Consider the following 24,684-nt stretch of genomic DNA (forward strand, 5'->3'; position numbering starts at 1 on the left):
TGCCTGCCCAGCGGCCTCACCCTGCCCCTCTCCAGCCCTGGAAAGGGCCAGTCCCTCCAGTGCACCCTCTGAAGGGCTTTAGGCACTGCTCACCAGCTGCCAGTGAAGCGGTCTCAGCGAGGTTTTAGCCTCGCATCCCATTTCCCTCCCCACCCAAAAACAGGGTCCTTTTTCCCCCCCATGGGATGGCAGAGGGACAAACAGGTTACTGAGGGCTGAGGAAAGCAGAGCTGCGGCAAAGCCTGGGGAAGGAGGATGCAGGGGGGCAGCAGAGGCTTTCCCTGCCTCTGCCAAGCGGCAACTGCTGCACAGCCAGGGACTGAACACTCAACATTCCAAGCGTAGGAGCACAACCCAGCGTCCAGACGTGATAAAACCACCGCCATCACCAGGCTACAGCCCCTGTCCAGCTGGGAACCAGCTTTCCAGGGAATGCTGCCCTCGGGCTGTCCCGGCACCGGGCTGGGGGCAGACTCCCCACCCAGCTCTTTTCCCAGGGACGGTACAACCCCACACAGGGGCCCCGGGGAAATTCTCCCGGTGCAAAGCGAAAGGACAGGCAAGGGACAGTGGCCTCACGATGCTGAGCTCGCCCTGGAACTGTACCCGGGGCCGGCCTTCCGCCCTGGCAAGTGCATCCTGTCTCCACTGCTGCTTCCCAAATATTTAGATAAGATGGGGTGAGATTAGGTGCCTCCCCGGGCCGGGCAGCTCCCATCCTTGCAGTGCAGCAAGCAGGGTGCTGCCGGCCACCGGTGCTGTTGGGATGGGAGGGGAGGGTTTGGGGTGATGCAGCAGGCAGGAGCAGAGCCTTTCCCAGCCACGTACTTCACTTCAGCATGGATTGAGGACTTTGACACACAGGAGCATCTGCACACGAAGGACTTGTGCACACAGGAGCTGTATATACAGCACCTCTCCTACAGGACCTGTGAGAGCCAGGCCTGTGCACAGAATCATGGAATCGTTTAGATTGGAAAAGCCCTCTAAGATCATCAAGTCCAACCATTAACCCAGCACTGCCAAATCCACCACTAACTCATGTCCCCAAGTGCCACATCCACACATCAGGACCTGTGCATGGAGAAGGGTGATCCCCTCTGCTGAGCTCCCAGATGCTACGAAGCATCAAGCAAAGAACTTCAGGAACACCTTAGAGGGAGTGTGGGCTCCATTCACCCCTCTACCATCTCTCCAGGGATGCTTCAATTTGCCCAGAGAAGCTGTGGCTGTCCCATCCCTTGAAGCGTTCAAGGTCAGGTTGGATGGGGCTTGGAGCAACCTGGTCTACGGAAGGTGTCCCTGCCCATGGCAGGGGGTGGAACTGGATGATGTTTTGGGTCCCTTCTAACCCGAACCACTCTGCGATTCACTCTGCGATTCTATCCAAAAGCAAGGCACTGTCTCTTGCTCTTCCCTACAGAGCTGTGGGGAAGCTCCAGGCAGGACAGGGACCTGTGTTGGTGGGGACAGAGGGTAGAAAGGCTGGAGATGCCTGGGGGCAAACTGTGGGGCTGCACAGCCCTGCCCTGCTCCCGCTGTGGCCCCCTGGCCTCCCCAGCCCCGCCTCGCTTCCCTCAGGGACCTGCTATTCCTGGAACACCAAAAGCTGCGGCTCACAGATAAGGCTGGTGCAGGGCCCCGGTGAGGAACGGCAGCCAAGAGCTCGGCTTCTTGTAAAGAAACTACTTTTAAACTTTTCCTGTTCCCTGGGAGGGCTGGCGGTAGGCAGGCAGTGCAAAGGGATGAGGGAAGATCACAGAATCTGTGTGGTTGGAAACGACCTCTGAGATCATCAAGTCCAACCTATGACCCAATACCACCTTGTCAACCAGACTTGCACGGTCCCTGAGGCAGGCTTCCCTGAGCCAGGACACAGCTGACATTGCTCAACAGTCTCGGAAATTAAATAATATTCACGAAAATATTCTTCCATCGGCATATATTTTGACTCAAAAATTAACTGTGTCCAAACGGTCTTCCAAAAGTCTTTGGTAAGAATTAAATCCCAAGAAACATAGAAAAAGTTCTTGAACAACCATGCCAGGAAGTGTTTCAGTTCCTTTTGAGCTTGAATTAAGCTAAAATTTACAAATCGTTGTTCAAGAATCTTTTCAAGTTTAAGATAAATGTCCATATGCGGCTCTGAAAGCCAAGAGTCTTCCCATGGTTCCTCCATAGTTTAGAGATGGAACAGCAAAACAAAAACAAGAAGAGGAATCCACAGTTTCTAGAATTTATTCACAATCAGTTGCTGTAGGGATCAGGGATCATTCTGCTCACATTCCCCACCATTTGTTACAGTGGGGATACTGCAACACGTGTATCAAACAAGGAGGCCGTGGAAAAGAAATATATATGGACCAATTCTTGATAGATGTTTCAGAGATGTTTATTTCTCCAGCTGCATGGGCGGGGCTCTGCCCAGGAACTCTCACAATCCCCAGACCAAGGGTCCTTGCCCGCGCAGGGGAACACAAAACAACCACTGGGGAACGAGGCTGACCAGGGGCTCGGGAAACGCCATCTCTGTCCCCTCAGGGCCCCTCTCCCAGGGCTACATGGCAGGGGGAGGAGACCCCGACGCCAGCCCGTGGCACTGAGTGGCACATCCAGTCTTAAAGGGGTCATTCTATAAGGATGCGACATCCTGCACCCCTGGCGATGGGGCAGGATGTTCCTGGGCAGTCCCTGGTGGGGAAGCACTGCTGACCCTCACTGTCACTGCAGGCTGAGTGGGAGGCTGCCAGCAACGACACCACCTTCTTTGAGAGCTTCTGCTCCACGGCCCAGCACGCGTTCGACACCAGCAGGGACAGGTGCACGGTGACGCTGACGGCCTGCGAGCCCCAATCCCACTGCTGGGCCGTGTGCGTGGTCCTGCACCGTGAGTATGATCCCACCCTCCTGCTGCAGTGGGACAGGGTGGCACTGGAACTGGGGACCCCAGAGCTGGAGGCTTGGCAGAGCCCTCAGGTCTACTAGAGCTTGGCCAAGGGACTCTGTTCCTGTGGCTGCCCCATCCCAGTGGTTGGGAGAGGTACAACAATTCCAGAAATGAGCTTTGTGCCCCAAGGAATGCACCAGATCCCTCTGCCATGTTGAGTCAAGGCAGGAACCAGTCTCCAGGAGGAAAAATCCCTCCCAGATGGTTAAAATCAAGTGCCCAGTTCAAATCCTTCCCCAAAGACCACAGAAAGCAGCTTCTTGCCCATGACAGAGCCCTGTTGGAATACCCAGCTCAGCCTGGGGGTGCCCAAATATTGCTTTAGGACTGGGGTGCTGGGGACATGGAGACATCCTGCTGCCCTAGCATGAGGGGCAGGAAGGCCTGAGCTCCATCCTGCTCTTACTCATCATCAGAGCAGGGGTTGCATGAGTAGTCCAGACTCCACATCCATCCTCAGGGAAGGCACCCAGGCACTGGGGACTAATCCTTGAGGAGCAAAGTATGGCCCCTCACTGGGCTTGCTCGTAAATCACCCACTGGAGATGGATGGTGGGGCCTGGGGGCTCTGGGGCTGCCCCCTTCCAGAAGAGATCCCGGCTCCTTGTCTGGCTGTGGAGCACCTACAAGGGTTAGGTTAATCCCCACACATCTCCATCCTCCTCCTCCAGAGGATGGTGGCACATCCTCCAGGGGATGGTGGCACATCCCTTCCACACCTTGTGCTCACTGAAGCCTCTTTCTTCCCCCAGTTCGCTTGGACTCTGAAGAAGTCTTCAAGGGGCTGAAGGAGAAGAAGGAGAAGTTAGAGGAGGTAAGTGGGTCCCTGGTCACGGCACAGCTACCCCATGGCTGTTCCCCAAAGGTGGGTGGCACAGGAGCCTGACCTGTCCCTTCTGTGGCAGCTTGGCATCGTCAACATCACCTCTGACAAAATGGTGGAGGACATGACCATCAACGACGAGTTCAGCACCCCCCTGATCATCACCATCATCACCCTGGCCGGGTCCCTGCTGCTCATCGCAGCCATCTACGGCTGCCACCAGCGCTTCTCCCAAAAGAAGGACCAGGTGAGGTGGCATGGGGGTGGCACAGGTATCCCAAGACTTTTTTCATCCCAGAGGCATCTTCAGGAGATGAGGATCATCAGTGTTGCTGTCTCTGCTGGTGGAGACATCCTGGCTTGTCCAGTGGGCACCACCCTCGGTTGTAATTTGAATAAGAAAGGCCTTCTCAATCCAAAACCCCATTCCAAAAACCAGCTGTGCCCCTCAAAAAATTTCTTGAAATACTTTTACGAGTAGTGGAGCTGAGTTGGGTGCTCAGAATCACCCCCAGGGGTGCCAGGGAGCCCCCCTGCGTGCAGGGAAGAAGGAGGGCATCAGCAGGAGGGGCATCGACACCACAGGGCTCAGCCTTTGCAAGAGCTGGGCCAGGGCCAAATTTCAGAGCAGGAGCAGCAGGATTTAAGGAAGAACCAACACAGAAAGATAAAATAATGTGAGTTTTATCTCAGGAAGCAATCCCGGGTGATTTTAGTCCACCTGCAAGGACTGGCCATTCCCAAGCCCTGGGGCACCGAGGTTCGCACTGGTCCCAGCTGCTCTTCCTGAGGATTTAGCTCTGGGACAGACAGAAACAGAAAGAGAAAATAATTATGAAATCAGATTATACAATCAGGGCAAACCACCCTTCCAATGGAGAAGCAAACCTACTTCACTCTTACTTCAAATCATTTTCTCCTGGACCAGCTCATCCTTTCTCAGTGATCCCAACATCTGCCCCATGGGAAAACAAGGAATACAGCTTTAAATATTTAGAGTGCAAGGTAGGTGAACACAGGAGGGAGGGAAGAGCAAACCAGTGCCAATGTCAGACTTGTTTGTACTTACCAGGCTTGATTTTTTTGGGAAGAAATAGGGGAAGATGCAAAACCTCAATAAATATTTGACCTGTGCTGTGGTCATCCTGGAGCTTACAGGATTTCATCACCCCTTGGATGAAACCTCCCTGGTTGGGGTGAAAAACATCCCAGCAGGGACAGAGAACAGTACAACATGCCCCATGATTTTCAGAAAACAGGTAGAAATAAGGTATTTTTAGCGATGTCCCTAAAATAACCTGGTGCAGAGGAACTGGTACCAGTCCCAGCTGGATGTTCCCGAGGTAAATTCCCACCAGGCACAGAGCAAAGTAGCAAAACCAAAGCTAGTTCTGAAAATCAAACGCATTCCTCCTTCCTGGCTTTGTTTTGGGGTGGTTTCTTTTGTTCTCCTTCTGTTTCAGTTCCAAAAATGACTTGAAAGTTTTTTTCTATTTTTTTTTTTTTCCTCCAACCTTCCCTCCCCCTCACCTCCCTCCCTGTTGTTTTATCTTGGAAATACCCAGAACATCCACCCTGATGTCCCCGGGTTTGATGATGGACATGTGGCCCTGATCTTTAATGTGAGTTCCAACACAGGGATCGGAGGGGCGGGCGCCGCATCCGTAACACCCCCAGCTCTCACCTCCGGCGCTTGGTAGGGCCCAGGAGCTTTTAACAGGACTAAAGCCCAGCTTTACAGCCCCCTTCTCCTCACTGCATGGCTGGAGGGTGCCTTGCCATGGTGGGAGACCAGCAATCCCACAGGGAAGCAGCCCTTGGGAGAGCCCAGATGTGTCCTCTGCTTTCGAGCATCCCCCAATCTCCACCCACATCCCCCCTGCCACGAGTGACACAGGGGACGCCCAGCAGTGCCTTTGCAGCCCCTCTGCCAGCACCAAGCCCTGCAGTTTTGCTTCTCCATCCCTCTCCTTCTCCATGGATTCCCTCCCACGCCTGTCTCCTGACATTTACTAGGAGCATTGTAATAGAGCAAGCTGTGAATCCAGGCAGATTTTAACAGGGCTCCCCAAAAAGGGCTGAGCAAGGACTGCAGTTCCCCACTGAATCCTTCCAGGGAAGGAGAGGCATGAAGGACCCACCGAGTGCCCTGTGCTTCCCAAAAAAAGGCTGACCAAGGACTGCACCTCCCCACTGAATCCCTCTAGGGAAGGATGGGGATGAAGGAGCCCAAGTGGATGCAAAATTAGGATGGGCTGGGGTTCTGCCAAGGGATGAAGGGCAGAGTCGGAGCCTGAAGCACATCACACCAAAGGACCAGGGTGACAAAGTGCCTGATTGCATCTTTCCCTGCCTGGTTGTCATAGAGAGTTCCAGAATGAGGAGGGATGATGCTCAAGATCTGGCAGGTGGGACTACTCCCGAGTTAAGGAAGAGAAGAATAATAGAGCAACTAAACAAAGACAGGGGTGGTGAGAAAGGGGAGGGGAAGAGCAGATTTGAGGTAGGGAGGCAGGAGTTGGGATGCAGCGATGCTCAGCCTCTTCCCAACATCCTGGGTGGAACAAACTGAAGCTGGCAGCTGCTCCTGGAGGTTTTCCACATGTCTCTGGCTGCTCTTTCTTCCTTCCCATCATCAGCAGAGTCTTCCTCTTGCCAGCTCCGTGCTATCCCCTCACTGACCCCACCTCAATCTCACCACGAATGTCTCTCTATGTAGTTACATCAATCTATATGGGGCAGCTGTCACAGCTGGCTGGGAGGTGACAGCCCTGAGGTGATGCTCACAGCGAGGCCAAGGTGTTGTTCAGTGGGGTTCATGGTTTTCTTTCCTCATAGCAGCGCCTGACCGAGGAGATGCAGACCATGGAGAACGGCTACCACGACAACCCCACGCTGGAGGTGATGGAGACCTCCTCTGAAATGCAGGAGAAGAAGGTGAACCTCAACGGTGAGCTGGGGGACAGCTGGATCGTTCCTCTGGACACCCTCATGAAGGAGGACCTGGAGGAAGAAGAGGACACGCATTTATAAGATGCAGAAGTCGATCAAGTGAAAAACGACCACCCCCCCAAAAAAAAACCCCAATAAACCCTACACACATGCACACACAGCTCCAAAATAAGGCAAGATTCCCCCCAAAAGGCAGAAAATCCCTTAATGAACTAATCATGGCCCCTTGTGCCACCACATGGGGTGCAGGATGGAAGAGGAAAGGACATGAGAAGACACCTCTGGGGCACATCAACACAAGCCACTTTGGTGGCCACATCTGGCCAAGCATCCTCCATCCCCCATCCACCTCCCACACCAGACCTGATCATGGGCAAACAGGGTGGCTTTGCTCCTGAAGAGCTGCTGGTGTCTCCTCCAAGCATGTCTCCTCCCATCCCACATCCAACCACGCCAGCTGCATCCTCCAGCTACGGAGCGACTCAAAAATCAAGAGAAATGAAGTAAATAGGACGGGAGATGGAGCACGTCTGACAGCAAAGCAGCACCTGGCAATTACAGCTAGAAAAATCCTCTGGCCCACGCTGTTTAGTCATCACCCTGCCCTCCCTGACACCCAGGTATTGAGTGGAAAAAGCTGGAACAGCCTGTTCCTTTTTAATCCGGTTTCCATCCTCTCCTCAGAGCTAAAACGCACAAGAGCTCCTCGTTGTGCCATAGGCAAATGGATGCATCGGGACCCAGAGGGATGGGAGGGATGCAGCAGTGCCAAGTGATGCTCAGCCCTGCTGCCAGGGGCTGTGGAACAGATCCTGCACCCACTTGGAGACTGAGAGAGGTGCAGCAGCTTCTTGTTTTGAAAGGATGAGATGGAGGGAGAGGAGAAGGAGGAATTCCTTGAGTTCATCCCTCTTAGGAAGGGTGTGGAGAGCAAGAGTGATGCCTGGTCTCTAGTCCAGGTATGATGTTGGCAGTTTTGTGGTGCAGGAGTCCAGCTCTGGTGCTGCATTTCCCTATAGAATGCCTTCCAGGAATTACACAGCAGCATCTCACAGCCCTCATCCATCCTCCACAAGACTGTGGGACACACACACCATGATGGTTTGTGATTTTTGAGGGCACATTTTCCTGCCTGAGCAGCAGAAGAGGTAAAAGAGCAGCAGAACAGGAGCCAGGGAGCTTGGTGGCATTCAGGGTTTTCCACCAGTACAGCCCTTGGTGTTTCCTCCCCTCGAGGTTTAAAAGCTCAGTCCACGCTCTCGAGCTCCTCTTCACAAGCCACTAAGACAACAGAGACCTGCAAAGCAACTTCCAGCTCAGCAGCAAAGCTGGGACTGAGCTTTGTCCTGCAGCCCTTGGTCTGTCACCCAGGTCTCCCTTTGCTGAAGTCTTTAGAGGGGAGAAGAAAGACACGGCTGGACTGAGGCCATTTCTGGATTTTGACTGCCCACCACAGCTCCTAAATGGCTCTGAAAGGTTGGGGAGGGGGAGAGTTTCATGCCTTTGCTCTGGTGAAGCAGCTCAGCCCTGGCAGAGGCAGGGACCAGTGGGAACCATCCTCCAGCACATGAGGACCAGAAGGTCACTTGGCTGAGTCCTTCTCCTGACCTGAGGATGGTGCTTATCCCAAATCCCTCTGCAAACCAGAGGAGCTGCAGATAAGAGCGATGCCCAAACACAGCCCTTCTCCCCTGCTTGCCATAAACCAAGGCACAATGGGGAGATTTCCTTTGGGCTCTGCCACCAAGTCAACCCGACTGGGATCTGCTCCCATGGCTGCCCTGAATGAGGGGAAAAGCAGAGCCAAGCAATGGGAAGCTTGGAGAAACCCTGGTGGAGTTGGGAGTACTCAGGAAGGAGAGGATCGGGGTGGTTTGTTCAGCCCCATGACAGGCACTGGCAGAAGATACATGTGGCTCTTCCCCCTTCTGTCCTGCACCGAAGGGCAGAGTCTGAAGTGTTCAAACCTTTATATTTTTGTATGTAAATATTCCTGCTATTCATTAGCAATGTATTCTGCACACTTCACTTACCTGTGCACTGCACTATGGGGAAGTAATTTTGGAGGGGAGGGGAAATAACAAAATAAAATTAAAAAAAAATTTAAAATTATTAAAAATAAAAAAAAAAATTAAAAGAAGAAAGAAAAAGCTAAAGGCCAGCCTGGTAGGGGATTAAATTTTGACATGAAGCAGGAAAACACAGCTCTTGCCCAGCTAACTCTATGCCACAACTTTACCCCTGTTCTAGCAGCATCAAGTTCAGCTCTTTAACATGGCCATGAGGCTCAGAGAAGCGGCCTCGGCATCCACAATTGCTCTGGTGAGGATTTTGGCCTCCCAGCTGCCCTGAAAGGTGAGCAGCAGGTCCCTGACCTCACACTTCTGTCCTTCCCAGAAATAAACACAGTGAAAACAGGGCGGCAGTGATGCTGTGGCCATGGGGGCTGGAGTTGCCACAAGGACACCCCTGGCAGGGCATCTCCAGGTGGTCAGGCTTTAACTTGTGCCTAAAGATTCCCCCTTCCCAGCAAAGAGATGCCAAAGTGCTCTAATGAGTCAGGTCCAAAGACTTTCCAAGAGAACCCTACAGAGGCTTGAGATCAAGTAACCTTAAATCTTTCCGAGCAGAGACCAGTGAAGATATTACCTGCTCAGCAAGTGCTTACAGTGATTTATATTTGAATAGGAATTGTACATTTATTTATTTTTCCAGACACCATATTTTTAAACCACTAATATTTTATAGTAGATTTTCCTTCCCCTATTTAAAAGAACTATTTCCACAGGAAAAGAAAACAGTACTTTTTTTTTTTTTTTTAATGTTGAGAACATTCTTTTTCGGGGAAAAAAAAAAATCAGGTAGGAAATGCAGCAATGAGCATCTTTGGCCTTAACCCTTCCCTTCGTAGACTGTAGCCATAACTGTCACACCAAAAATAATAAATAAAAAAATAAATATTTACCAAGGCATTTCCTTCCTCCCTGCCCCTCCTCCCTTCCCTGCGCTCCTCCTCTCTCCCCCAAAACAGCTTTAACATCCCACACGTTGTACAAAGAGATTCTTGCTCTTACCTTTTGGTGAGAGCTTTGCAAGCAGCTCAGATGTCCTTGCAAGAGACTTTTCTATTTTCAGATTCATGAGGAAACGTGTAAATACTTTAGGAGCATTTTATCTCCCGCTCCCAGTGCCGTGACCCAGCTGATGAGGTTGATACTGTGACTGCTGCCTACAGAAGACACACAGAAGTCTGTGAGGGACTGGAGAAGGAAAACCTGATTGCCCAGGTGGTTACCTGTTGAGCCTTGCACATATAGTAGAGCTCTTACATACTGTGTGTAGCAGCATCTCTCACGGGGACAGGAGTCTGATTTACACTGGAATTTACTGAGGAACTGGATTGTAAGAGATTATTCTTGCATTTTCCTACAAATATATTTTGAGAGCATCATGTATTTCTGTCAATAAACATTCTTATGTAAAAGACTCGTACCTTTGGATGAGTGAGGGGAGGGTTGGGCAGGGCAGAGCTGGTGCTCCAGGGCCACAGCTTCCTGCTCTGGAGATGCTCCATGGGAAAACACTGACCAGCTGGAACAAAACTAACCCAGACCTTCAAGGTAGCCAGCCATGGAAGAGCCTGTATTTTTCCTATGCAGAAGCAGTATTATAGTAGTGGAAAACCTATTCAATTTAAAAACCAGAGGACTTGGAGGGGTGGGCAGCTGGGGCAATGTGAGGGCACCCCCACCACAGCCAGAGCACTTGCTTAAGCTCTTGGTGCCTTCAGGCTGACAGAGGGAAAGGCAGCTCACCCTTATTTCTGCATTTCACCCTTACTTTCATCCTAACTCACTCCTGGCCTGCAGCCCCTCCTCACACTCAGGGCAGGCTGTGGAGGAGGCAATCAAACCTCACACCCATAAAGCGGGAGAGGCATCACCCAAGGGCAGCAGAGGGGCAGCAGCAGCGTGGGCAGTTCAGCAGCTCGGCTGGCCTTCAAGTGCCCAAAATAAAACATTTTGTCCCACGTTAAGTTTCTGCTTATGTAAAGAAAAAAAAAAAGAATTTGGCTGAAGTCAGATATTAAAAATCAGCGTTTTGCAGCAGCCTATGTTCTAACTCCGTGTTCCTCCCCAGTAAAAGTTCCTGTGAATGTTGGGAACACGCTGGATTTATGGGATACTGACTGAGCTCATCAGTGACATCAGGAACAGGGCCAGACATAATGCACCACTGGTTTCACAATTTCTCCAACACTACAAGACCTTCACAGGCATTTTTCCACTCTCCAAAGCGATGTGAGAACAAAAAGATCTTAAATCAACACCCTTGCTAGCATATACATTTTTATTAAGAAAAAAATGAACAAAATACATTCTCTCCTTATGTACATTACATACAACATAACTACATTTGTAGATATTCCTCGTATCACTCATTCATTTATGTACAGCATGGGGCTCACACACCAACCCAGAAATCATCAAAGATGATTTATGCCAAGGAAGAAAATTAACATTCCAGGCTGAACAAAGATCACCCATAAAGAAAAGGGTGGGATGGGGAATCACCAGAGTCCAGGGAAGATGCCTGTAACCACCATGGGCTCAGCACAGCAGCAGTCAGTATTTGATATGCCTATTAAAACACATGAGCAGTTCACAGCTTTCATCACCCCGTGGATGCTCCTTTCCAGCCCAGGGCTGTCCACACCTCTCAGCTCAGCTCTCCTGTGCTCAGGTGTCCCAGACAACAACTGCACGACAGACACCAAGGGGAATCCAGACGGACACCAGAGCCTGCAGGATTGCTGTGGAGGTGCAAACCCTTCAAGCTGGGTGCCAAAACAGAACAGAGAGGCCAAATTGTGGACAGGGGGTGGACACTCACACTTGCAGCATTAGGGAGGGAGAACCAGCTTTCGGGGGCCACACTGGGGTGTAGAGGACAAGATAATGAACACTGAAGGTCCAGACAAACCATCACACACTACAGTGATACCATCAGAGCAGAGGCAACAGCTCAACAAACAGCTCAAAACCCCACCCCAACCAGGTGATGGTGTCCAGCCAGCTCACCGTGTTTGAGCCCAAGCTACCGGGTCCTGTCTATGCCACCAAATCCCCTAAGAGGGGCAACTGCAGCAGTTTCAAAGGGCAAACATTTAACAAGGCTCAATACTCCCAAAATGAGACATGCTGCATCGCAGCATCTGAATGCACAACATGTACAATACCACCAGCCCACAAGGATGGGAATGTCACCTCCAATTAACTGGGAATGAGCCCACAGACTTTCAATTTCTGTCCCTCAGCAAAGTGGTCTGCGTGGTTCGGGGCCTCCAATTCTCAAAACTCTCATGAACACATTTGTTTGTATAATTAAGCTCTTTTTTCTGGCTGACGGTCTCCCCAGCACCCCCTCATTTCCTTCTGTGGAGGAGGGAGTGCTGGAAGACACAGCAGGAAATACAGCTTTAGCAAAGTAACAGCTACTAATAACGAGGGGTTTGTTTTCCTTTCCACTACCCCGCACAGCAGCTTCTGAAGTGAGGAGTGTTTTGTACATCAAAACATCAATGGGAGGGATAGGAATGAGGAGGGAGAGATGAAGGCAATATTCACCCTCCACTGCTAGTTTGCATTCCTGATGACCACAGCAGACAGGAGGGGAAAACAAGTCAACAGCACAATAGTTCTCCTCCATTTTCCCCTTTTAAGAGCTGGGTTTTTGTCAAAACCTCAAAAAAAAAAAAAAAAAAAAAAAAAGTTTTAGCCTCCAAGTGGCTTTTTAAATGAACAGACCCTGTTCACACACCACAGCACTTCTCTGCTTAGTGAAACACTGAGTAATTGATTGAATCCCTTGGTTACTAAGTCAGGATATTTAAAGTATATTTTCCTGTCACTGGGGAGAAAAACCTATCCATTGCTATTTGGGATGTGAAGATGACTGCAACCACTGGAGCCACTGTTGTGGTTTAGCCTCCCCACCACCATATTAATTAAAAAGCACCTAATCTCCTTTAATCCAACTGGCAGCTTTCATCAGAAAGCTCAGAACACTTTTAGGTTTTAACAATCCTTTAAGGCACCCAGACCTGATCCAAAAGCCAGTGGTGCTGCACCACCTCCAGTCTGTCTGAGCAGGGTTAAGCCCAACTTGGCTTCCTTGCAATTGCTGTAAGAGAGAATAAAATTGTATTATCCTCTCTTTGGGGTAGACAGGGGCCAAAGCTCGAGATGAAGCTCCAGGACTAGAAGACCCCAATAATACATCACTTCTCTCTGAAAAAGAGCCAAACAATCCAGCTCACATTGTAAAACCAGCTCTAAACAGCAACGCTACTGGTTAGGAGAGTTCCTCAAAGCTCTTCCACAAGGACAGACCACATCTTATGGATCTACTCAGTCAGGCATCCCTGTATTAACCCCAAGACTATTTATCTTCTCATTCCCTCTGCCCTGCTATGTTGCAGAAATAAACCAAACACCCCAATACTAATGAAAGTTTTGGGATAACAAGAGCAGGTGCAGGAACCTGGGACAACTTGAGGGCTGGTACCATCACCTTTTTCTTCTTGAGGTCACACAAAATAAACCCTGAGATGGGAAGGAAGGAGTATCACAGGACTGAATGTGGGGCCATGGAAGGGCACAAGGAAATAAGTCTGTGCTGCAGTGGGAAATCATCTCCCACACTTCCCTGTCCTTACCCGGGATGAGAAACAGCCCTGGAAAGAACAATGTTAATCACAAGGATCCTTCCTGACTGTTTCAGAGGCAGCAGGAAGGAGGTTTGCAAAGGAAGCAAACAGAGCATGATGTGGAGAAACTGATGCCTCAATAACACTACACAGCTCTAACCTTCAATTCCTCTGTAGGTACCCATTAAACTCAGGGAAGTCTGAAGCATTTTAATAGCAGTGAACAGCCACACAGGAAAAGAGAAGTCAGAATAAATGAAGGAATAACCAAGAGGTCGTGCTTTGACCATCATACCTGCTCGTGATAAGACTCTCCTTTCAAATTAGTAGCAAACCCAAAAATCTAACCTGATAGAGCCAGTTTTGAGCTGTTCACTCACATCCCTGTTTCCAGGAATGAACTGTGATGCCACACTGGAGCTGAACAGTCGAGTGAGTTCTGACAGCACTCACACTCCCCAGGTCATCAGTAAAAGCTGTGCTGACTTACAGCAAACAGCTGGAAACCAAGCCAACGTGGAACTGTGTCTGCATCAAGTATAAATTGAGATTTCAGGGTACCAAGGTGATGCACTGACAGCAGCTCCACTGGAAGCAGAGCACTGAATCTGGGTCACAGCAATATCTGGAGTTCAGCCCCATCAAACCGAGTCCATGAAAGCAAAGCAGAAAGCAGCAATGTGTTATCCTCAGGACCTGTGCTTGGGCAAGGGGCTGCCCTGCAGAGCTCCACACCTCAGCCATACAGCTGGAGTTACACACAGCCCACACAGCACCGCATCCTCCTCGGAGCTGTGCGGATATAACCGAAGCACACGTGGCTAATCCCGAACTCGCTGGCATCCCCGTGAGGCTCTCCTCTGGGACTCTCCAGAAGCAATAAGCAGGTCATTAACTGGCTTCCACTGCAAAACCACGTTTGGATCCATTGCCTACGGACAAAAGCATCTGGAGTCAATTTATCCAAGTGCTGAGCCATGGACTCTTATCCTGGTTCCAGTACAGTAAACCTACTTTTTCCACTCCAACTTTTCATTATAATAGAAGCTTTCAGTAAAAGAGGGATTTTGCCTATAAGCCATTACCACAACTTGAATAATCTCCAGTATAACCTTTTCCATGACAGGATATGATCAGGTCTCCCACTCCCACAGGCATTTAGATACACTAACAAGCTTCTGACAGCACATTTACATTTCAACAGTATTTACAGCTTATATACTACTAGCAATCTATATCAAGTCATATAGTTGTTCTTAAACTCTCCTCTCACAAAATAAGACCCATCTCCAAATTAACACATGTACTTATTAAAACAGGCCAAGCTCAGAGTTTCTATAATCTTCCCCCTAAATCAAAACACCAATAATTTTAATTTTCAACTGAGTCCACCTCTGTTTCTGTAGTAAGAACAGCTATAAAACAACACAAGCACTTCCAGAGACATACATGAACTGCTTTTACCGTCAGGACTTCACTTGACAATAGCCAAACATTCCTTAACTCTGAGCCAACTAATAAGCTAAAATTCAAAGCATACACGGGGACTCAAGATTTCACAAGACATTTTTCCACTTTTAAAAACAAAGGGACTGAATGGAAATGTATCTACTCATTTTTGCCATTTTCCCCAGAAGTGGCACAGCATTACATCAGCAGAATTACTGCCTGTACAGAGATGGAGGTTGTACAGAAGTTACTCAAACCTAAAGTTCACTCGGTAAGTTCTACAAAAGTACTTATTTCTTGATTCTGAAATGCAGGAGGCAGCAAGAGAGCTGACAGTATTTGTGTTACAGGTACCTACCACCCTCCTGCATTTGAAACAAGCAGCATTAGTGCTCATTTTTCCCACAGTAAGAGCAGCAAACAAGTTTGAAGTGTTCCTCAGGACACTGAATCCATCACTCCCCAGAGCAGGTTGGCACAGCAGGGCCAGGTCAGCACACGACTTTGGGACAGAGAAAATTCCCTTCGAAAAATTTGCACACATCAGGAAAATGGTTCAGCAAACAGCTGTTCCACAAAGCCTTATGAAAAACTCTCTTCCAGAGTCATTACTCGGCTTTGGAAGGAGTTTCTTCTGGAAGAAGGAATAGCTCATGGAGCGCTGGACACTCGTGGCTGCCAATTAAAGAAACACACAGATGAGCTGTAGCAATCCTGGCAACGAGCCCCACACCTCTGCCATCCTCCTGCAAATAGGTGGGTCCAGTTAATTTGCTTACTGACTTCTTAATCTTTAAACTCTCATCATTAAATCATTAAATTTTCAGGCTGGGTTATTATAATCAATGACCAAAAAGTTTCAGCAATTTCATTTAACAGTCATCCAGGACAATTCACAAAGGGAAGCTTTTCTACGCTCTTTAGGAAAATTTCTGCTTTCCCTCTAGTTGCCACTGCACAAGGCAATCAATGCCTTAGAAAAGCTTTTCCAATCGGGTGTCCCCATACTGATTTTCCAAAATAAGAGTAAGATTTTGCTAACTGAAGTTCTGGTAGGAAGCTCCAGCCTGATCTCTGAGCCAGCGTGTACCTGTGCACACCCAGAGCCGTCCCAGGCAAACAAAAACCTAATTCCAGAGGTTCACTTATGCAACTGGGTACGACTACCTTAACTACCCATGCAAGATGCCACCCAGGGAAAGGGCAAACAAACTTTTCCAAGACAAAGTTCTCCCTCCTCATTATGCTCAGCAAAAGGAAGAGATTATAATAATAAACACATCACAAGTATCTTTAAAACAGCCAGAGGATAAAACCTGCAACTATTTTCCAGGAACATTTTGCATCACCCTTCAGGCCTTCCCAGGACCAATACTAACTAATGGGATCCTCAAAATAAAAAGGCAAAAAGGTGGCTAAGGTGGCTACAATCTCATTTAACATGTAACAAAGTCCTTCTGCCACATGACAACATTTAGGGTCACACCCCAAGAGCAAAACATGCTTGGAGAGGTAATTTTGGGAGGACTCTTTAACAACTTCTGCCTTGTGACTACTGTGAGGGGTTGTGTAAGACAAACGTTAACAAACTCACTTAATTCTACCTAATCCAAGTGACCAAAAAAATTAATTCTGAAGGGCTTTATTTCTCTAAGAAAATGTGTCACTTGACAGGAACAATATAAAGAATAATTTCTTGTTATCCAAGGAGATGATCCACTGAAGGATATTGTAAGGGTCAGTCGGTGACAAACCGAACACAGGAATTTCAAAGGGTATTTTTAAAAAAGCTAAACCAAGAGTGAAGTCTGAATGTCTGTATCAAGTTTATCCCATCCTGACTTCCTCCAGTTTTAAAAGACACACCAGAACCTTGTAACTTCGGCTTTAAAGACCCCAATCATGATGAATGAGTTCCTCTCTGATAAGGAACGATGCTTTCCTTTGCAATACCTTATTTACAGGTTAACACAGAATTTACAGATAAAACTACTCACTGTAGTGCAAAGATTATGTGGCGTGAAGTTCCTACACAAAGTCACTTTATAATCTAAAGGCAAATAGAGTATGTTTGTCTTGTCTAAGCTAAAGAGCAGCCTCAGACACAGCCTGCAAGCAACGATGGTGAAGTTTGAAGACTTCTCACGCACAGCTTGGATATTTATAACCTCGCATGCACTGGGCTGTGAAACGTTTTCAGGTGGCTGTTTTCAGATCCCGTGGGTTTCTTTACTGTCTGTATTTCGGGCTTTCTGTAATGAGGACGTCTAATGCTTTCCTGGAATATCACCAGTGTCTTTAAAGATCAGCATGCAATGAAAATCAGACTGCCTGTGTCACTGCCTGACAACAACTGGCTGATTTTGAAAGGGAATTTATACTTCACTGCTCAGAATTTTTTATTAGATTTTAAAGACTGTAACGCAGCATACACCAATGCAAAGAAATCATTTGACTCCTAGCCTTAAGGACAAAAAGAAGGAAAGACCCTTGTCAAAGCCACAAGAAGCCTTCCCTTTGGATTAACCTCTTTGGCCACATGGTGCCTCTGCTGCTCAACGAATAACTGCAGAGCTGAGCAAAGTTTCTGCTGGTTAATCACCAGCTGTAATCCATGAACTGTGCTGGTGCGAGCGGCATCGATCTGCTCGGGACAAAGGCAGGTCAATATTTGATCATCCTGAAGTGCTCTCGTTAGCTGGGACTGTCAGTCCTGCAGAAGCAACGTTCCCCTCGCTCAGACAAATCATTGATTTGCACGATGCTACAAAACACAGAGCTGAGGCTGCCGGGCCCCGCGCACACCCCTGGCACAGAGGACAATGAGTTTGGATCGAATTCCTGTCACACAAATCAGACCTGACACGGTGCACTGCTCACCAGCAATGCCATTCACAGCTCTGGGCGTTCCTGAACTTCCCCTGCCTGCTCGCCAGGGCTCCTCCACCAAGGTGTATCTTTTGGGTTCTTTTAGCCATCCAAGGTGGACACACAACAGTTTACAAAGAGCTTGGTTAATTAGCAACTGTCAAAAAGAGCATTTAATCATCTCACTGAAGCTGAGGATACACAAGCAATGGCATCAAGTGATAAAGGAGCACAGCAGCACTAAATTTAAGTACTAGAGGGTTGCAGAATTTTGGCTGGTTGCATTAAAAGCTCTCGGTTTGATCTCAAGGGAAGCAACATCTCAGCCATAATATTCCCCCAGTATGTACATTTGTACTGTATAAACTCTACGTTAGTTAACAAAGCCTCAGCACAGGTAGCACACCACAAAGCCAAGCAGTGATGTAAAACTTTCCATGCCAATAGGAAGAAAAAACCTGCCATGTTCCAAAGAAACAATTTCATCAGATTTCATTTCCCACACTGAGTGGATTCTTCCCCAGACATCTGACTTGCCATCCACTGAAGTGCACAGTGTCTGAACAGTCTCAAGTGACAGGTTAAAAACACTTCATTTGTACAGTCCTCCCTGAAGACAAGCCTGGCCTCTGACAACACTATTCCTTTCTAAGTGATTAAATACTAGTATGAGATTTTGAAATTTATTTCTAATGCACCAGGACTACAAAAGTCGCACAAAGAACATGATAAAGAGGCAATACAATCAAAGCAAGCAGACACTTGATCTCTGAAAAAGACACTCAACTAACTCTTTATTTCAAGAGTCCAAATCATCTTTGCACACACAGGACTTCCACCAAGTTCAACAGGAGCCACAGCGGGTGCAGCAATGATACCCGACTGGCATGAACACTGCTGGACAGAAGGGTTTGCAGTTTCATATAAATATTTACATCTGCCAGTGTGTACTGAATGCTCATGGACACCGAATGCAGAGTTTCTAATGCTGGGTATGCGTGTCCTTCATTCCACCTCACAGTGCAGCACCAAGCCCTTACGGTGTTTATAAAGAACACTTTCAGCAAAAGGGAGAATATATTTTCTATACATATGCATCAGCTCATTTTCAGAGATTTATGCTAAGAAGGCCTCCCTCACATTCGGATCTACGTCTAAAATGCATTGACAAGGGAGCTGCATTACACAGGAAGGAGACAAGCTGTTGGGAGCAACGCCCTGTACATGTACACATGGACAAATGCACAGAGAAGTACATGGAAACAAAGACAGTCTGCTTCAGAAATCCTACACCCAACCCAGGGTCAGGTTGCAGAGGTTGGGGGTGTGTGTAGTGGAAGACCCAGTTCTGCCAGGCTCGCCGAGGACCCGCAGGGTTTCTCAGTGGAAGAGCACAGCAGCAAAGAGATCAACTCCTGAAAAGGGGCCCATGCGGACGGCGACCGCACTCCCGTTTTCCAGCAGTATCTCTGAGGTTCCCTCTTGCCTGCTAGGTTTAAGTGGAAGGCTCCAGAGAACAGGAGACAGGGATGTAGGTAGTCAGTTTAGATGGAGTCTCAGATGCAGTTAGACACGACTGTCAGCACGACTCTGGGACGAGGAGACAGACAGCTCAGAACACGCGCTCGCCTTCCCGCGACACACCCTGAGCACAAGACTCAGGACGTAAATTACATCACCTCAACACGTGCCAGTGTCCTGCCACCAAGTCATTCAGCTGCTGAGGATGGAGTTGTGGGATAAAGCAATACATCATGACTAGCTACAAATGAGGAAAGAAAAACCTCTTCCCCCCTCCTCCTCAGGAAACGCAAAATAAAACCCATCATCTTTAATCCCAGACAACTCACAAATCTTAAATTTTCCCCCATAGGCAAAAAGATCTGGGTTTTATTTCTTTTTCTTTTCCCCCCACCTTTACATTTACTAACTCAAAATCCAAAGTCAGAAAAAATATATATATTTAGTCAGAAGTACGTCAGTTACATTTTATTAACCTACTCCAAGGGAAAAGCTCCAGGGATTCACCAGACAAGTATAAAACCCCTTTCAAACACCTAGGGGTTACTATATTAACTTCATCCCAGCAGTCAATCAATGCAGTAAAAAAATTAAAATACTGAAAATGGATGCTTTTCCCCTCTTCCATGTGTCCAGTGATTGCTCCATTACAGCGTGATGAGGTCCACCAGGTTGCCTTTAGGAGGGGTCATGTTGTCTGGGAAGAAGTTGACTAACGTGTCAAACAGCTGAGTTCTCTGGGCATATGTGTGGTCAACGTCTGAAAATCCTGGGGGAGGAAGGAAAGGGAAAGTCAGTCCTCACAATCCCAAACATTCAGTTTAGTTGGGAATTGTCCATTTAGGAGAAATGTTAACAGTTTCCTCCCTCTGCCTCCACTAACAAGGCTGCCAGCTCTCCGTCCCACTACTGTGAGCACATATACAGAGATTATGTCACCCCAAGCCAGCACTGCCATCAAAATGCCATAGAAAGTAATGAACAAATGCCTGTCAAGCTCACTGACAGCCCTGAAGAAACAGGGGAAGCAGGAGTTCTCAGGGGACTGCTCTGATGTCCCAAAAACAAAATTCGTGCAGCTATTTTTATTTGGTGCCTCATTTCTTCTGTCCTCAGGCCTTTTTCATTATCTTCACTGCCATAACCAGAACGGCTCCTTGGATTGCTTGGAGTTTTCCTTGAGACAAGCTCTGCTGACAGCAGGAGTCCCAACTCAAGAGTTGGTATTTACTCACTCGACTTGCACCTGGTTGCATATTGGCACACAGGAGCTTTGCAAACTGGTTTCTGAAATGCTGCCCCCCAAAACTGCAAGGTTTGGTTTGCACTGTTTATCCAAATCCTACACTGAAGCCTCCAGCAAGAACAACAGGGCAGGCACACAATGATTTCCTCCACTTTGGATTACTCCCATTGCTGCTATCTCAAAGGAATGCTTTTTAATTCAGTGAACTCACTCTTCAGTTAATTAGTCAACCAAGTTAATCAAATCAAGGAGGGCTAGGGTTTTTGTTTGATTTTCAAAGCACCTCTTGACGTACATATCCTCCTATCTGTAAAGCCAAAATCTGGATAAAATGTTGTACCAAGTGAAGAACTAACTCATCTTTAAAAATGCTTAAAACTAGGGAAAAGATTTGAGGGTGGTGAAGCACTGGCACAGGCTGCCCAGAGAAGCTGTAGATGTCCCATGTCTGGAAGTGGTCAAGGTTAGATTGGATGGGGCTTGGGGCAACCTCGGATAGTGGAAGGTGTCCCTCCCCATGGCAGAGGGGGTTGGAATGAGATGATGCCTGAAGGTCCCTTCCAGCCCAAACCATTCTATGAGTCTATGAAAAATCCAACTTTTTTGAAACTTGGGGTTTCTTTCTTTTAAAAAAATTGATCTTATAGGGTCAACTTGATGTCTTCCAAACCACAGGAACTCAGCAGAGCTTCCTCATCCAGCTAGGCAGAAGTGCAGTGGGCTTTATCTTTCCCTCAATTTCTCAGACTGGGAATTACGCCTCCATAAAAGCTGAAGTCATCCATTCTCTTAGCAAGAGCTCAGTGACTTGAGGACACCCCAGCACTACAAGGATGTAATTTCTGCCCGTAGCTTTCCTGTAGCTCACCCAGGACAACTCTCTGAGATCTCTTAAACAGTTAACTGGACAGAGCAGCGAAACAAATCATGGCTTTGGCTCAGCCCTCCTGTTTCCAGCCCTTCACGCCACTGTTTTCTTCGCTCTTGACACTCTGCCCAAAGAACTCATTCTGCAGAGAACAGAGCGAACCAAACTACTCCAGGAATTGCAGTTATCACAGCAAACAGAGCCGTAGCCATGCTGTGAGATTCCAAAGTAACATGACAGGAGGTGCTTTATTCTGACCAAAGCTTCTGTTTACTTGGGTAAGAGCAAAGGATCAGATGTAATAAGAGACACAAAATGATCCCAGGAGGCACTGGTTTAAAACCACTGATGTTGACAGATGTTTTAAATATGGGCTTGAGGTATTGGATGCTGGTCATTATAAATAACCTCTCAAATGTCTGGGTAGTGGCACTTTGCATATTGAAAAGAGCCTGCAATGTTGATAGGAACTGTAACATTTGATATAAAAACCAGGAGAAACTAAGAGTAATTATCAAAGGGAACATCATGTAATTCCTCTGACACACAATACTCACCAAGAGTTGTGAAATCCGAGCCAGACTTAAATAATGCTGAGGCAAGAAGCTGAAACTGCAGAAGAAGAGGTAAAGGGAAAAAGAAAGAAAAAAGTGTTATTAACCACACAGGCAAAAACCCCAAAGGATTCATTGAAGCCCGAGTAGCTTTAGAGTTGCTGTGTTTTCTCTACACAATCCTCAGAACTCCTGTGCCATACACATGAATAACAGCAGCAGGCACTTTCACATGAGCACTACAATTTGTCACCTTGGCACAAGCCAGATGGTTTTTCCTAGAATTAGAGCAGTGTTGATGCAATGAAAGGTATTTGACTAAGAGCTCTAAAATCTCATTTTTTTACATATAATTTTTTGCCTCTTTAGCAGAAGGTAGAGTCCCTTCCACACAATAACAATCCCAGGGATTAACATGGTACAGGCTCAGCAGCTGGGGATTAGATGGCACAAAAACAGGGTAACTGCTGGAGTGAGCATGAACTTCTTGAACACAGAGAAAACTCTGCCCAGAGAAGCTGTGGATGACCCAACCCTGGCAATGTTCAAGGCCAGGTTGGATGGGGCCCTGAGTAACTTGATCTAGTAGGTGGCACCCCTGCCCATGGCAGGGAGTTTGGAACTCAAGGATCCTTAAGATCACTTCCAACCCAAACCATTCTATGATTCTAATGACAACAATCTTTCTGAACTGCCAGAGATCTCGTATCATGAATTTAAGGCAATACTTTCATAACTAAAAATAAAAATTCTTTGTTTGGGAACATCAGGACCATGAACAAAAATGTTTTAATTAACACATTCAGGGTTTTATTCTCCCTTCATGTCTCACTGATAGACGGTGACCAAAGTGTCTTCCTCTGCCCCGACTGCTGCTTTCAATTACCCAAGGAACAGCAAAGCTTAGTGCTTTGTCATGTGTAAAGAAAGAGTTCATTCCTTAAAGCCTTGGAATCTTGTGTCTCCTGCCTGTGTATCTTTTCAGCACACAGCTCGAAGGAAAGGAAGGGAGGAAAAAAACAGAAGAGAAGCAAATATGTTCAGGGAATGAGTGGGAAGAACAGCCAGGCATTACATACCCATCAGTTTAATTTCAATTTCAAGAAAAAAATGGGAACACAGACAATTTGTAGGCATGGAGGAGTGGAGAAGGTGATGAGTAGCAGCCAACGTGAATTTGGCAACAACAAGTTGTAGCACATCAATCTGATTTCTCCTATGAGGCAGAAGGCCCTAGGGATGGGACTTGGCAATAGACTTTGTCCATTCTGACTTTCATAGGAATTCTAACACTTTTATATGATATTTAAAGCACATTGTCAAGGCATCACTTAGATTAAGCCAAGAAGGAAAGGCAAACAGGTCAAATAACTTTACTGTGGGTGGCCATCAATGGTTTGACATCAAAATGGAGCCTTGAATCAGGAGTGATTCATCTGTGCCCCAAGGTCAGCACCACTCTGGGTTTTCAGTGATAACCTGCTTGGCAGAACAGGGCAGGATCACCAGACCTTACACCACACTCAGACTGACTGCCAGCATGGAACAGACAGCCTTCCAACTGTTTTTCCACTTAATCCAAATTATAATGATGGATTGAGGTGCATTTCACCAGGGCCAAGAGCAAATCAACATAAAGAGGAAAAATCAGCAATACAAAACAGGTGCAGAGGCTCTGTGAAAAACGCACTTAGGAGCTGCAATAGATCAGTATCACTTTATTATAAAACTGACAAATGCATGAAAAGGAGCAGAATCTTTAAATAAAATACTCTTGCTGTTATCAAGGTTTTAAAATCTCCTCTACAATAAAGTGCCCATTTTGGGATGCCCTGTATCAATTAGCAACATATGAGGAAAGCACTAGAAAAAAAATTAAGTGGTCTGAAAACCAAGTTCTATGAAGAAAGCTCAAAGGAGTCAGGGCTGCAGAGCCTCCACAGAACAACAGTCAAGTGCAAAGCTGCCAGAAGTCACAGATGCAGAAGGCTGCTACAAAAAGTAGATCCACAACTAAGTGCAAGAAATACTTCAGTAAGATCAGTTTCAATGTGACATCAAGGGAAAAAACAGGCTAAAATAAAGACTGTAGTGTGCCAGGTAAGTTTGAATCCTTTGGGGAGGGTACGGTGGGAAGGTTTAAGAACAGGTTAAAAAGATATGGGATTGACAACTTGCAGAAGTGGGGGGAAGGGTGCAAAGTGCCCTCCTTAGTGTAAGGCCTAAGGTTACATGAAATCACTGCAGTGCCACACATGGATTCCGCCGTGAGCCTCATTTGTGACAGCAGCTTGGCTTCCCAGCAGCACCATACTTAAACAGCTGCCCAGCATAAATAGCTCCAAAAGTTCCAATAAAACCCGTGGCTAAATCTGTGCAGCTTCTGAGAGCAAATGCCATGCCCTGGCCATCCTTCCCTCCCACACAATTACCTCACGGGCCCGCTGCCAGCTGCCTGGTGGCACACAAAGCTGGGATGAAGCGGATGCCACGTGCTTCCAGGGGTTCCCGGGCTGTCGCAGCAAAGCCCTGCTGGGAGCACAAAGCCACCCTGGGGCTCAGGTGCCCGACTAAGAGGCCAGATGAGCAGGGCTCAGCCAGGAACTTGCTGAACTGAGACCAGAACCTGCTGAAAATGGCCTCTGCCAAATATTCCAGCCTGATCTGCACCAGGCATGATGGATTTTCACGGCTATGAGTTTCTTTGCAGCTTTGTGGGGAAGGAGGATGTTGTTTCCTTTTCCACT

At 47.6% G+C, this 24,684-nt stretch overlaps 2 protein-coding genes across 2 annotated transcripts in view; one reads left to right on the plus strand and one right to left on the minus strand.

Moving 5' to 3' along the window:
• PODXL (podocalyxin like) overlaps window positions 1–10,208 on the plus strand; it is a 29,558-nt gene extending 19,350 nt beyond the window's left edge. The window contains exons 5-9 of the mRNA XM_008628882.2: window positions 2,731–2,887; window positions 3,700–3,761; window positions 3,853–4,017; window positions 5,336–5,392; window positions 6,609–10,208. Coding sequence (XP_008627104.2) covers window positions 2,731–2,887; window positions 3,700–3,761; window positions 3,853–4,017; window positions 5,336–5,392; window positions 6,609–6,803 — 636 coding nt within the window. The 3' untranslated portion in view covers window positions 6,804–10,208. The remainder of the gene's footprint in view (window positions 1–2,730; window positions 2,888–3,699; window positions 3,762–3,852; window positions 4,018–5,335; window positions 5,393–6,608) is intronic.
• Window positions 10,209–11,058: 850 nt separating this feature from the next.
• Window positions 11,059–24,684, minus strand: part of MKLN1 (muskelin 1) — an 80,814-nt gene continuing 67,188 nt past the window's right edge. Inside the window, exons 14-15 of the mRNA XM_017728013.1 lie at window positions 21,941–21,995; window positions 11,059–20,038 (exon numbers count right to left, since the gene is read on the minus strand). Coding sequence (XP_017583502.1) covers window positions 19,917–20,038; window positions 21,941–21,995 — 177 coding nt within the window. The 3' untranslated portion in view covers window positions 11,059–19,916. The remainder of the gene's footprint in view (window positions 20,039–21,940; window positions 21,996–24,684) is intronic.

This window comes from Corvus brachyrhynchos, unplaced genomic scaffold (assembly GCF_000691975.1).
Source record: "Corvus brachyrhynchos isolate BGI_N302 unplaced genomic scaffold, ASM69197v1 scaffold182, whole genome shotgun sequence".
Lineage (NCBI taxonomy): Eukaryota > Metazoa > Chordata > Aves > Passeriformes > Corvidae > Corvus > Corvus brachyrhynchos.